Raw genomic sequence first — 12989 nt, 5'->3', positions numbered from 1 at the left:
CTCTTGAATCTCCATCCTACCCCAGTCCTTAAGGTGTGCTATAGATTTATTGGGGGAGTGAAGTCTACCAAAGCGTCTTCTTAATCAGCATTTAAAAGCCATGGAGCCAATGGCGTGTTCACACATGCATGCCCACAGGGGAGATGCAAAATGGTATAGTCATTCATAAAGACAGGTTGGCAGTTTCTTCAGAAGTTCAACACAACACGTGTGCTGGGACTCAGCAATCCTACTACTGTTGATATAGCCTACTTGAACTACCAAGTGTCTCTTCATGCCTTTTCCTGTCTACATCTGGTCTTGTCCTGTCTCTGTTGTATCTGTTATCATATCAACTCAAACCTGCACTCTACAGTGAGGATATTAAGATTGGGCCCACTAGAGCATCATTATCTGCCCAGAACACACAGGAATGTTTTAATAATCCTGGTTCTCATTAAAATAGACCAAATTGAGCTGAAGTAGTATGTAGGTTTCCATATTTCTCTATTTTGAGACAGTGTCTAGATAGGCAGTCAAGCAGGCCTAGGGCTCTAACACTTTTGCTTTGGCCTCTGGATGCTGGCATGAGAGGTGTGCTCACCAGACTTCTTAACCAAACCCCTGCAGGTAACTCCAAGCATAATATTGTGTGCCTCCACACAATAATTTTAGATTCCTTTGCATGATATTATAAGCAGGGGGCTGCAGCATTTGTGACGAGCCTGTGCTTGCTTAACTTAGAAGACTATGCCAATATGTCTTCCAAAATGACTGCATCATTTCTTACTCCGCCTGACCATGTGTGAAGCGCCAGTTGCTTTACTTCCTAACCTGTACTGGGGCTTACAGGTCCTCAGATGATTGCATTGGATGGTCCCGTGCTTAAATAGTAGGATGATGTGACCCAAGCCTGGGCTATACATTGAGAACCTATCTCAAAAAGCATGAGCTCTTCCTACCAGAGAAGACTTGTAAATGAAACTGACACAGATATGCAACTGTTGAGAGAATAAAGGAGCTTAGGGTGCACATGGAATGTGACTATTCTAAGAATACACTCCATCTGTGCCCTTGTATCCAGGCAACACAGAAGACTTGATTTTCAGGCAACGATCATGGCGCCATTATGGCTGGTATTCAGTGCATTGAATGGAACACAAAGGGTTTGCCCTTGTTGAACAATGAGGACAAGTTCATCAGAGGTAGAGGAATGTGGATGTCCCAGGGTCTAAAGAACACAGGACAAACCCTCTGAATGACTGAGAAAATGCTTTGGGGAAACAAAAAGCATCTGTGACACCATTGTCTGAAATGCAGCAGACTTTGTAATCCTGGGCTTGAAAACATTAAGAGCAAAAATGGCAGAAGAATGAAAGTTAATCACATGGAACATGATGAAAAGATGCGTGTGATCAAGAAATCATGTTGCTTTATTAGGATTTGTGAAAGGCAAGAAGTCTTTGCGACATATTTAGAAACCATCAGGGTACCGGGGACAGATCTCTCTTCTGCTCTACATGCCCGGGCATTCTTTTCTCTCAAAAATCATCTCTAGGACACACATGTAGCCAACGTTCTTCACAGATGTGGCATATTCACATAAGTGTAGACTTCACAGAGTCTTCAGAATCCCTGTGCATAAAAACAAAGTTATTGTTAGAGAAAGCCCACCTGGGCCTGCTGGTCCACCCCAACTCCTGGCCTTGTTTGAGGTGTCTATTGACATAGCGAGTTCAATTTCTCACAAAAATAGACAATTACAATTTGTAAGGGAAACAGATGAGATATCCTCTACAGTTATGATCTGTATGGAGTTTTGCAGAGGCTGGCATGCTCTGTGGCTGATGTCAGAGAGGTCTAAGATGTGTGTCCTAAAAGCCTGTGTGGATCAAGTTCACCTGCTCACCCTGTTATTTCCCACTCCATAACTTTACATACATTTCTGCTCTTTGCAAGTTACCCAACTGATGATTATTTCTGTTCCTGAGATACGGGCATTGCTATGTTATTCAAGCTGATATGGAACTACTAGGTTCCTGCAATATTCCTGTCTCTATTTCTGAATAGTCAGGGCCACAGATCTTTACCACCAGACCTGCTGGTAGTTTGTGATCTATTTGGAAGAGCATCCTGATCTTGTGGAGACTATGGAACCCTGGGGCTCTCATATTCACATTCCATATTGTTACAAGAGCTTTTACTGAGTGGAGCTAACAAAAGATTGGCAGCATTTTGTGAGGGACTGACAAATAGAGTGTTTGTCATATAAACTGGTAAAAAGGTAACTGTATAGGTTAGGAATCTTTATAGGGCAACATCAAAAAGCATTCCAAAAACAAAACCAAAAACAAATGCTTTCCAAACCTCAGGCATGAAGCTTACTTGCCTGTCTTCACATGTGGCACTAAAGCTCTTTGTGCCTCTCCTGAGCCTGCTTTAGCTCCTGGATCTTCTGGGGCAGAGTCTTGGTCCAGAACTTCAACCTTCTGGCCTTCAGGGCTCGGCCTACAGCAGGCTGGATGTCCAGCTGCAGGTACTGCTCCTCATGGTCAAACATGGGCCAGTAGGGTAGACCCTCGCTGTTGGGGTTCCTGTGGACATGTCACCCATCAGGGAAGATGAGGTCACTGGATCCTAATTTGGCTCAGGACAGTGAATAAACTAGGCCAGGGTTTTAAGACTGATGTGGATTATGTTTGCATATAGGAATACAAGTGTGACCAACTAGTTTCAGTTCCATGTGGGACACAGCTATGGCCTGTTTTCTGCCTTCTTCTCAAAGGCAAAAACTAAAGAGTGTTACCACAATACTGTGACCCACACACCAGGTCACTGCAAGATGAAGAGTAACAAACATATAAGGTATCTAAATGTGCCGTGTGTGTTTGTGTGTGCGTGTGTGTGTGTGTGAATGTACAAGTGCACCTGTGCTTGTGTGGTGACTGGCTGTGTGGTAAACTGCTTGCCAAAGTGTGCTCTAGGGTAGGAAAGACTCTATCATTTGGAAAAATACCATACAGGCTGAGGAGCCCACCCCACACAAAGAGAGCGACCTGGACAGCGACCCACCCTTGCAGAAGCTGAGGGAGGGGCATCCTCTCACCCGTGTCGTGCAAAGTTGGCCCAGTACTTCATTATCTTTCTGCTGAGTAGCTCCTCCTCATTGGTGTTAGCTGAAGAAAGAATGCAGCTGACCGTTTGTGCTTCACACTCACCATGCCAGCTATCATTCAATTCTGAACTATTGGTCGGGTTCCCTCCTTCCCTCACCCATAATCCAGGATCTAAGTCTCTAGTTGGATTCAGCCAGGTTCGTCTTTGCCCTGTAGCTTTCTTATTACCAATGACACAAAGTAGATTAAGAAAGGTTGAGATTAGAACCTAATGTAGGTTTTGAGATGTGAGATAGTGCACACTGGGTTCTTTCTTTCTTCAAGGAATTTGTTCCTTCAACTGGATTAAGAACTCAGCCATCCTGAGTCCATTATGGGGAAACCATAATGGACACCAGTTCAGCCCAAAGAAATCAATGAAGCCTCACGTTTTATGCCGGAGACTAGGTAGCCAAAGACAAATGAAACTTCATCCCCATGGTCAGCCTTCACTTGGGGTGGCCTGAAGTCTTTGAGGAAGCTGGGCCGATGCTGGAACTCATAGAAGTAGACAGGAGCATGGGAACCTGGGGTGAGGACATGTAGAGACATGGTGGAGCTTCACCCAAAACTGTCCCTTCACACGCTTGATAAGATAACTTGATCTAAAGTTATCTGAAATCATAACAGTTTAGAGTGTAGCTCCAGTGTGGAGTGTTGGTTGTGGGAAAGCCCATTGTTAATGACTCTTCCCACTTCCTGGGAGTAGTTAGGGCAAGTCACAAGCAATCATTCAGCAGTTTCCTCATCTGTTCCAAGATAGGATATCACTCTATGACATTCACCATAAGGATTTACTATATAAAAACACTCAGTCATTTGGAAACAGATATCTGATCCAGACACAGGTCAAGCTTGGACACTATATAGCTCAGCTGGGACCTAAGCTCTGAGTTTTCTCCCTCAACCTTGTTCCATATGTACTCACGCTGAAAATGTGCTACTTGGAGTGCAGGGATCATGAACATGAAGTCCCCCATCATCTCTGTATACTGAATTTGGAGGGTCTGGGGGTCCTCAGTGTCCCCCATGTACTCTTCCATGAGCAGATCACCACACTCAGGAGGCAGCATCTACACATTGTGATGAGAAAGAATAAGATTAGGTAGTCATTAAGATGGGTAGGCAAAATTGTTATGATGAGGGAATGTATTTGAGGTCTGATATGGGAAGAAAGCTCTTATTGACTTTAGATAGTCAAGCATGACACCACACACACACACATCTGGGGATGCTATCTGTGAACATCAGATAGGCGTCCTTACAGTTCTGACCGTACCCCCAAAATTCTCACCATCTCTTTGGCTGCTATGTTCTTCAGAAAAGCTGGCAGGGTCTCTCTGGTTATTTCCTTTATTTTCTGAGCAGAGCCCATTACCTGCGGGTGTAGAGACTGGTTTTAAGTGTGGCACAACATAAATATACAATGAATCTCTGAGTTCCCATTGCCCAGCATACGAGTCTCTAGGCTCCCAGAAGAATAGAAAAGAAGCCACACCAGAGGGATAATATAGCCAAACTCGTCATTGGTGGCACCAATGATGCTGGGGACAGGGTGAAAATCATCAGAGGCCAACAGCTCCTGAGGATGCTTGGGTAGGAACTCCCCATCCACCACAGCAGGGATGATCTTGAAGACCTGAGGGGCATTCAAAGTCAGTGCAGAAGGTTAATCATTTGTGTTTTCTGATTCCTACTGAATGTCTCCACCCTTTTCCACTTTCCACTTTGCCTCAAGATACTTATCTTCCCATAACTCCCTCATCTCACCCCTGAGGAGACCTTATACTTAGATTAGCTTATGTTGGCATTGCTGCTAGCCATGGAGATTAGGCAATTTGTTCATAAAAACGAAAAATCCTTATAATAAACCTTGCTATCTGCCACCTTCCAAGCCACACAGTTCTGCCAACCTTGTTAATAGCCAGAATCTCTGCTTCACTCTTGCTTCTTAGGCAGTTCACCAGGGTCTCTGAGTTCACAGCTGCACAACCAGATAGATTGGCCACCATCTGTAGAGAGAAGAGGATGACACTGTCTTCCAGGCAGTTTTCCCAGTCCCAAGATGGGCCATTTACTCAAAATAGAATACCATGTTGTGTAATGTGTGTGAGCTGAAGCAAGAGCAAAAAATGTTCCCATTTTGCTGTTGCTCAGTGGTGATAGTGACACCTCCCTTCCTCTTCTTGGCCCTCTCTCCCACCTTTTATGTAGTAAGAGAAATGGTCTCTTGTTCTTCTGAAGCCTACACCAGTCTAGCTGGTCTGTAACTCTCTAAAGATTTTTTTGCCCCTACCTCCCTTCTCTCCATAGGAACACCTGGATTAAAGACAAGGAACCAAGGAGACCAACACCAGAAGGCCTGCTAATGCTCCCATGCCCGCCCATTCCTTCAGATGATTCATGGCTGCAGCAATCCATGTTGATAATCCTGTGGCTAGTCCTGGGTCCACTCTGGTAGAATTTACTGTGACAATGGCCACTCTCAGGTCCTCCATCGTACTATAGAATTCTCCAGTCCAATTACCTAAAATATAGCTCGACAATTGTTTAGACAGATTTGCAGCACAGGAAAAATTCTCATGTTATATGCTAGTGACTCAAAGTCCAGCATATTTTCATTGACAGCCAAGTTGAGCGATTTGCCATAGGGTATCAATTTGCTCCTGCACGAGGTCAATCCTCTGATTGAACACCATCAAGCTTCCTTTTAGTTGAGCATTAATTCCTTTATGTACAACTAAGGCATGAGCTACATTGGCTAAATACAAGATTAGAGTCTCACAACAGGGTGATGCAGCCATGATCATTCAGGCTTTTACAGCCATTGAAGCAGGACATTCTCCCCAAGCATGGTTGGATACCATAAAAAGCTAAAATGTTACGCTCAGGATGCGAGGCTAAGCACTGCACTCAGGGTCAGCCACTTTGGACCCAGAGAAGAGCATGTCTGATTGCATGCGGGTTGATGCCCCAGGTCCCGCCTCTGAGAAAAAGGTATCGGACGGGTCTGATGCTCTTTGGGTGGATGACACCTAAATGAACATCGGTACAAAGTCCCAATTTATTTCTAATATCAGACATCAGACCTCTACTCTTGCCTGATGCATCTAAAACAAAAAGGGGGAACTGTAGAGAGCTGCGGAATGCTATGCCTTAAAGATGGAGCTGGTTTCCGCCTTCCACCTTCACGATGGTGAGTGCTCTCTGTCATGAACAATTCCACATTTGGCTAAGGCTGAGGATCTGGCTTGCTTCCATGTATGTGGACCTATCTGCATTGCCCACGTGGCACGCCTGGGTTGGCTACCCAGAGGCTATTTAAGCTGTGGGCTGGCTTTCCCCAGGGTCCGAGGATTGTTCAATGTTCCTGAATAAACTGCATTGAAAAAAAAAAAAAGACAAGGAACACCATACCTAGCCATATGTGTGTTCTGGGAAATTGAACTCAGATCCTCACACCATCACAGCAAGCTCTCTTTCCTCTTTTACCGTTCCCCAAACTCATACACACTGTTTTTGTCAATGATTGAAGCTACTATATACAGATTTTCTGATACTATATACAGATTTATATACCATTATATAAGGTTCAGCAGAACAAAACAAAACCAACCAAACAAACAAACAAACAATCAAACAAATTAAAAAAAAAAAAACCCTTGCATCTATTCCTTGAATAAAGCACTGCACAGTGGGGTGCAGTAAGTCTTTAAGAAAGCACTGAAGGGAAGTTACCTCCCATGGTCCTCATTTTCCCTTCTGAATATAGTACCAGAGTAGTGGAGAGTGAGTTGCTAAAGTCAGGGTTGGAGGGTAGAGTATACTCACATTGTAAACCACCTTAGAGGAGCTGGAGATGAGACTAGGGAGCACAGCCACTCCACTTTCCATGATGGCACCATGGAACAGTCCTTGGGACATGGGAGACAAAACATGTGAAGACACACTTGTGCCACCTGCTGACACGCCAAAAATAGTGACCCTGTGAGGGTTGCCTCCAAAGTGGGCGATGTTCTGCTTGACCCAGCGTAGGGCGGCCACTTGGTCCAGGTAGCCCCAGTTGCCTCTGGCATGCTGGTCTCCAGTGCTGACAAGTTGTAGAGACATGAATCATAGGACTGTCTACGTCTGCCCAGCACATGTTTCCTTGCCCAGCTCTCGCCTCACCTGAAGAATCCCAGGACTCCCAGGCGGTACTGGATAGTGACCACCACCACATCCTCAATGGATGCAAGCATGGATCCATCATACATGGAAGCCATGCCTACAGCAAGACCACCACCATGGATCCAGACCATCACCTGGGGAAGTCAAGAGAGAATCCATGAAGCTTCTAGCCAGCATACGCTCAAGTGGAGCTGCCTGCCAGAATACGACTGCTTTGTATCTGTACAGCTAAATACACACACGGGACTCCTCAGCATCTTAGACCCAGGCCACAGAGGAGGGACCACAGTACCATCAGCATATTTCCAAGCCCCACCATCTCACCGGGAATCTCAGCTTCTATTTAAGTCCAGAGTAACATCACTATTATTCTCAGACAGAAGTGTGGAAAGGGCTGTGTCCATAAGCATTTTTCCTGACTATGAATCAAAAGGATCACCAACTCTCTTTGGTACAATCAATATCCCAAAGCTGTAAATTCGGCTTCTCTCGGGGTTCAGCCCTTGGATACCTGACTGGGTCTCTAGGGCTCAAGATTGTTGAGAAAATCCCAAGTTAGTGCATAGAACACAAACTCTGCCCTCTCAAATTTCCATTGCTCAGTGTCCCACACCCCGGGTCCAGCTGCCAACCATGGGTGAGAAGGCCTTCTTAGACCCACTAGAGAAAGGCTTCTCGCCAGGGTCTACACTGCAGCAGAACTCAGTTGTTCTTGTGCTTTCTAATCTTCCTGAAAAGACATCTCCATTCCCACCCAGGTGACCATGACCCAACTCTCACAGGCAAGTTTGAACCTTCGTGGGCATGCGTTGGTGTGTAGATGTTGAGATACAGGCAGTCCTCAGACATAGAGATGGGAGGCATGCTCAGTTTCATCATCTTCAGTGCCTCTGAATCCATCATATCATTTTGTAGACACCTGGTGACAATAGCAGACAGTTAATACAACAGATGTTTGGTGGTCAAAACCAGGTGTTAGTCCAGATTTTCTCTAAGTCACTTCTAGCAAATTCCCTCCAAGATGTCCTGATAATGCTTGATTCCTCTCTACAGCCATTTCCTGCCAAAGTAAAGGCTACAGGCTCTGACAAATCTAGAGTAGATTCACATTTCCAGAACGGGCTGAGGTCATATATTTTATTCTTTCTGAATCTGGGCTCTAGAGATATCTAGGAGGCTCTATGAGAATAATTTCCTGCATGTAGTGACAGGCACCCATTTTCACTTTATTCTTTAATGTCTGTTGAGATGGTTATGTAGAAGAAATTTTTAGTGTCTGTATAGAAAAATTCCCTTTCATTAAAAAGCTAATGGCCTGTTAGCTGAGACAGGAAATAAGGAGGTGGTAGATAGAGACAGACACACAGAGGAAGCGGGGAGAAAGAGAGGGAAAGAGAGAGAGAGAGAGAAGCTGGGAGAAGTCAGACACAGGAGATTTGGATTGGGATTCTAAAGATGGTCGTATGGCAGAGGTAACCAGCCACTGGACAGAACTAAGAATAAAATTACTGGGATATTAGTTACGAGCAAGTCAGCCTAGCTATATTGGCCCAGGCTTTTGGAAATGTATTTAAGCCTCAGAGTTGTTATTTTGGGATCTGTGGTATAAGAAGAAAACATGACTTTACATGGGTAGTTTCGAATTTTACATTAAAACAGTGTCAGATCACTAGAGAATATAGTCTCACTGAAGGATTATCTAGATCATGGTAGCCTATGGGGATTTTCTTGACTCTCTTAGTTGAGGTGGTAATATTTCTGACCATGAGGGCCACCATTTCCTAGGAAGGGGTTTCTGAATTGAATGAGCAGAGAATGCAAACTGACCATTAGGAGGTAGGTTGCATTCTTTCATCTCTTATCCCAGATAAAGATGTGACATGATTCATTCTTTTAAGATTTCCCTTGTAATGAATGTTAACATGGAACTGTGACACATAATAAAATGTTACTGTCTTAAACTGCTTTTATCACAACTCCAAGAACAAAATACAGATACATGGATACTGTGGTGCTATGCCTACACAGGCACTATGGGACTCAGTGGACAACAAGGTCCCAAAGACTAGTGGGATTTCCTTCACCCTATGTCCAGAAACTCTGGTACCTCTACATTTCATGTAATCTGCAGAGGAAGGTTATATGTTTATTTTAACATTGGCGCTTAGCTCTGTAGGTTGTCTCAGAGAATGCAGAGAATGGAATTATAAGGACAAATGACTGCTGCCCGCCTTACATAGTACATGACCCTTGACTCTGGGCTCTTACCGGTTAATGGGTTTATACTGACCCTTGTCCATAGAACTCTCCCATGGTGGCAGAGATCACTTGGCACAATCTGAATCTGGAAACTGTTTATATTTGATTTTCACTGCCGAACTAAGAGATTACCTCCTATAGGAACTGATCTTTGACCCAAGAACCTGGAGAACAAGTTCTGCTACAAGACTACACATCACAGACAGGAAACTTCCCTGGGGTTGAAATGAAGGAAGTATTTCATTTTGGCCCAGATCTCAGAGTTGAATACCTTCTGGGTCAAAAACTTACATGGTTGGGTATGAGGTCCCATCTCTCACACCACTCCATGGTTCAGGGGCCTCAGGAGGTGCAAAGCGCAGGGGTCCTACAGGTGGCTTGGCAAAGGGAATTCCCAGGAAGGTGTGGACAGCAATGTCAGTGTCTCTCACATGGACAAGGCTGCCTCGAACCTGGCCTGTGTGTGTGTTCCTGATGGGGCTGACTGAGTCCTGGCCTGTGGGTGGAGAAATTACATGAGGGTTAGTTTGATCCAGGCAGCTGCCACTACATTGATGTTTTCCACCTCATTTTCACTAGGGTTCACAGGGAAGGGAATCTGGGGTATGGAGGTTCAGGTGTGGGATGTGGGAGTAGGAGTTTCTTCATCTCCCCAAAGCCGGGGACATTGCTCATAGTCCTTTTGAATGGTAGTAGAGCATAACTGTGGGTAACAAGGAGACATAACTCAGAGCCACTCGGCAGCATGGCTGTGTTATTTTTCACCAGCACACAAAGGACTGTAGCAGGTCCATCACACACAGAGGAGGGAAATGTCCCCTTTGCTCCCTTTCCCCTAACTGGCAGGTCCAGTGCTCTTCAGACCTTCTTACACCACAGTGGCTTTTTTGGATATGGGGTCTCTGTAGGCATCTCTGACCATCTGTGTGCTGCAGGGCTCACACTGTGGGCTCTGGTGGTTGGTTGGGAGGCACACGATTCCCACCCATTTATCTGCCATCTTTACCAGCTCCTCCCTCTCTGGAGCCTCCCCCCCACAGGCTAAGCTGCTGACTCTTAGGAACTGGGCAGCTCTGACCCTGTTCCTCATTGCTCACTTAAGGAGTCTCACCTTCCACGTGCAGAGAGAGAAGCAGGACGCCACAGGCCACAGCATTCAGCCAGCCAGGAAGTCTGTACAGTGTCATGGTCGGCTCCTCTGTCTGAGTCCGTGTTGCTCCAGGATAGCTGTGTGTCATGGGCAGGACTTGCCTAGGCAGGAATTTGGACCTAAAATCAAGTAGGCAGGAGACTCGGTAGGATGGGGCAATGTTCTTATTGCCAAAGAAGAGCTGGCCAGCAGACAAGGCAAAGCAATCTTTGCTCCTGTCCTTTGGCCTCCTAGACAGCCTTATCATGGCATTTGAAGTACCTCTGCTATACTGTTCAGCCTAAATCAGTTCAAACCATGATCCCTGTCCTTATACTCCCTGCCCACATGTCAGTGTTGTTGAGGAGGTCAGGGAAAAAATCTGTGACAGAGGATGCCAGGAGGGATTCTCTGAGTAGCCACATATTCAAGATATCCAGAGAGGGAGAGCTCCGATGTGATCATTTTAGTGATCTTAGGATCTACACAGACCCCTCCACATATGGCTATTTCTCTGAAATACTTCAACCCTGACAGTTTTTGAGTCACACTCCCTATTCTTTGCACCTCCATAATGTGTTTCCTCTTTTGGCCAGCTCCTGCTGAGATCAACTTCATACTCCTCTACCCAGTCGAGAAACAGTTTTAACTATTTCCTGTTTATTTTTTACTTTGCATGTGTTTATATGTATGTGTGAATGCCATGGCAAACATGCAGTATACATGTGTGCCAGTCTTCTGCCAATCAAATCTCTCCTTCTGCTATGTGGGTATGGGGAAATCCATTTAAGGCCTCTGGCCTTTTGAAAGTTCCTTTTTCCATTGAGCCATTTCTTGTTCTCCACTTAAGAAATATTTAATTGGGCCCCACTCACTCAAACACTGAGCAAACTGAGTCTATGATAACAGATGTCATGATTGAAATGGACATAACAGACATCCACACAATTTTTTACCCAAACACAAAAGAATATACCTTTTTCTCAGGACCTCAAAGAACTTTCTCCAAAATTGATTATATAGTTTGTTACATAGCAAGCCTCAAGAAATACAAGAAAATTGAAATAATTCTGATATCCATCAGACTACCATGGACCTCAACAACAATGGACATAACAAAAAGCCTATACATGCATGGAAACTAAACAGCTCTATGCTCAATAACAGCTGGGTCAGAAAAGAAATAAAAAGAGACGTTAAGGACTTCCTAGAATTCAATGAAAGTGAAGACACAACATACCCAAACTTGTGGGACGCAATCAAAGCAGTGGCAACAGGAAAGTTCATAGCACTAAGTGCCTTCATAAAGAAATTTGAAACATCTTATACAAGCAACTTAATGGCACACCTGAAAACCCTAGAAAAAAAAAGCAGACCACCCAGAAGGAGTAGATGATTGGAAATAATCAAACTCTGGGCTGAAATCAATAAACTAGAAACAAAAACAATTTAAAGCATCAATGAAACTAAGAGATGGTCCTTTGAGAAAATCAATAAGATAGACAAACCCTTAGCCAAACTAACTAAAAGGCAGACAGACTATCAAATCAAAAGGCAGAGACTATCCAAATCAAGAAAATCAGAAATGAAAAGGAGGACATAACAACAGACACTGAAGAAATCCAAAGAATCATTAGGTCTTACTTCAAAAGCCTATATGGCAGAAAATTTGAAAATCTAAATGAAATGGGTATTTTTCTTGATAGATTCCACTTACCAAAGCTGAATGAAGATCAGGTAAATAAATTAAATAATTCTATATTCCCTAAGGAAGTAGAAGCAATCTTCAGAAGTTTCCCATTCAAAAAAAAAAAAAAATCCCAGGAACAGATGGTTTCAGCACAGAATTCTACCAGAACTTCAATGAAGAACTAATACCAGAATTCTTTCTACCAGACCTTCAAAGAAGAGCTAATAGCAATGCTCTTCAAACTATTCCACAAAACATAAACAGAAGGAATATTACCAAACTCATTCTATGAGGCCACAATCACCTTGATACCTAACCTCACAAAGACCCGACAAAGAAAGAGAATTGCAGAACAATTTTCATTATAAACATTGAAGCAAAAATATTCAATAAAATACTCTCAAACCAAATTATGAACACCTCAAAAATATCCATTATGACCAAGTAGGCTTCATCCAAGGCATGCAGAGGTGGTTGAATATACAAAAATCCATCAGTGTAATCCACAAACTGAAAGAAAAAAAAACACATGATCATTTCCTTAGATGTCAAAAAAGCATTTGTTAAAATCCAACACACATTCAAGTTTAAAGTCTTGGAGAGATCA

General features: G+C 43.9%; 1 protein-coding gene across 3 annotated transcripts; it reads right to left on the bottom strand.

Moving 5' to 3' along the window:
- Positions 1-1389: 1389 nt before the first annotated feature.
- On the bottom strand, positions 1390-10833 carry LOC110540327 (pyrethroid hydrolase Ces2e-like). Of its 3 annotated transcripts, none has more exons than XM_021627117.2 (13): positions 10675-10833; positions 9855-10059; positions 8085-8223; positions 7305-7438; positions 6966-7224; positions 5048-5146; positions 4633-4773; positions 4429-4512; positions 4063-4207; positions 3524-3661; positions 3086-3155; positions 2365-2573; positions 1390-1614 (listed from the first exon to the last, which is right to left on the bottom strand). In XM_021627117.2, the coding sequence occupies exons 1-12, from the start codon at positions 10799-10801 to the stop codon at positions 2387-2389; spliced, it is 1728 nt and encodes a 575-aa protein (XP_021482792.2). In that variant the 5' UTR covers positions 10802-10833; the 3' UTR covers positions 1390-1614; positions 2365-2386. The 3 variants fall into 3 exon arrangements, with proteins under 3 accessions (XP_021482792.2, XP_060248101.1, XP_060248102.1); XM_060392118.1 differs by having other exon boundaries at positions 2369-2573; XM_060392119.1 differs by lacking the exon at positions 9855-10059 and having other exon boundaries at positions 2369-2573; positions 10675-10804.
- Between the last annotated feature and the right edge of the window lie 2156 nt (positions 10834-12989).

This window comes from Meriones unguiculatus, chromosome 10 (genome assembly GCF_030254825.1).
Source record: "Meriones unguiculatus strain TT.TT164.6M chromosome 10, Bangor_MerUng_6.1, whole genome shotgun sequence".
Lineage (NCBI taxonomy): Eukaryota > Metazoa > Chordata > Mammalia > Rodentia > Muridae > Meriones > Meriones unguiculatus.
This window is presented reverse-complemented; position numbering and strand designations above follow the sequence as displayed.

Excerpts from the sequence above, each read along its gene's own strand:
- LOC110540327 (XM_021627117.2), bottom strand. The coding sequence starts at position 10,801 with ATGACACACAGCTATCCTGGAGCAACACGGACTCAGACAGAGGAGCCG. Across the intron at positions 5,147-6,965 it reads CCTCTAAGGTGGTTTACAAT|ATGGTGGCCAATCTATCTGG; the intron begins GTGAGTATACTC and ends TTCTCTCTACAG. Across the intron at positions 3,156-3,523 it reads CCTAGTCTCCGGCATAAAAC|CTAACACCAATGAGGAGGAG; the intron begins GTGAGGCTTCAT and ends TTCTTTCTTCAG.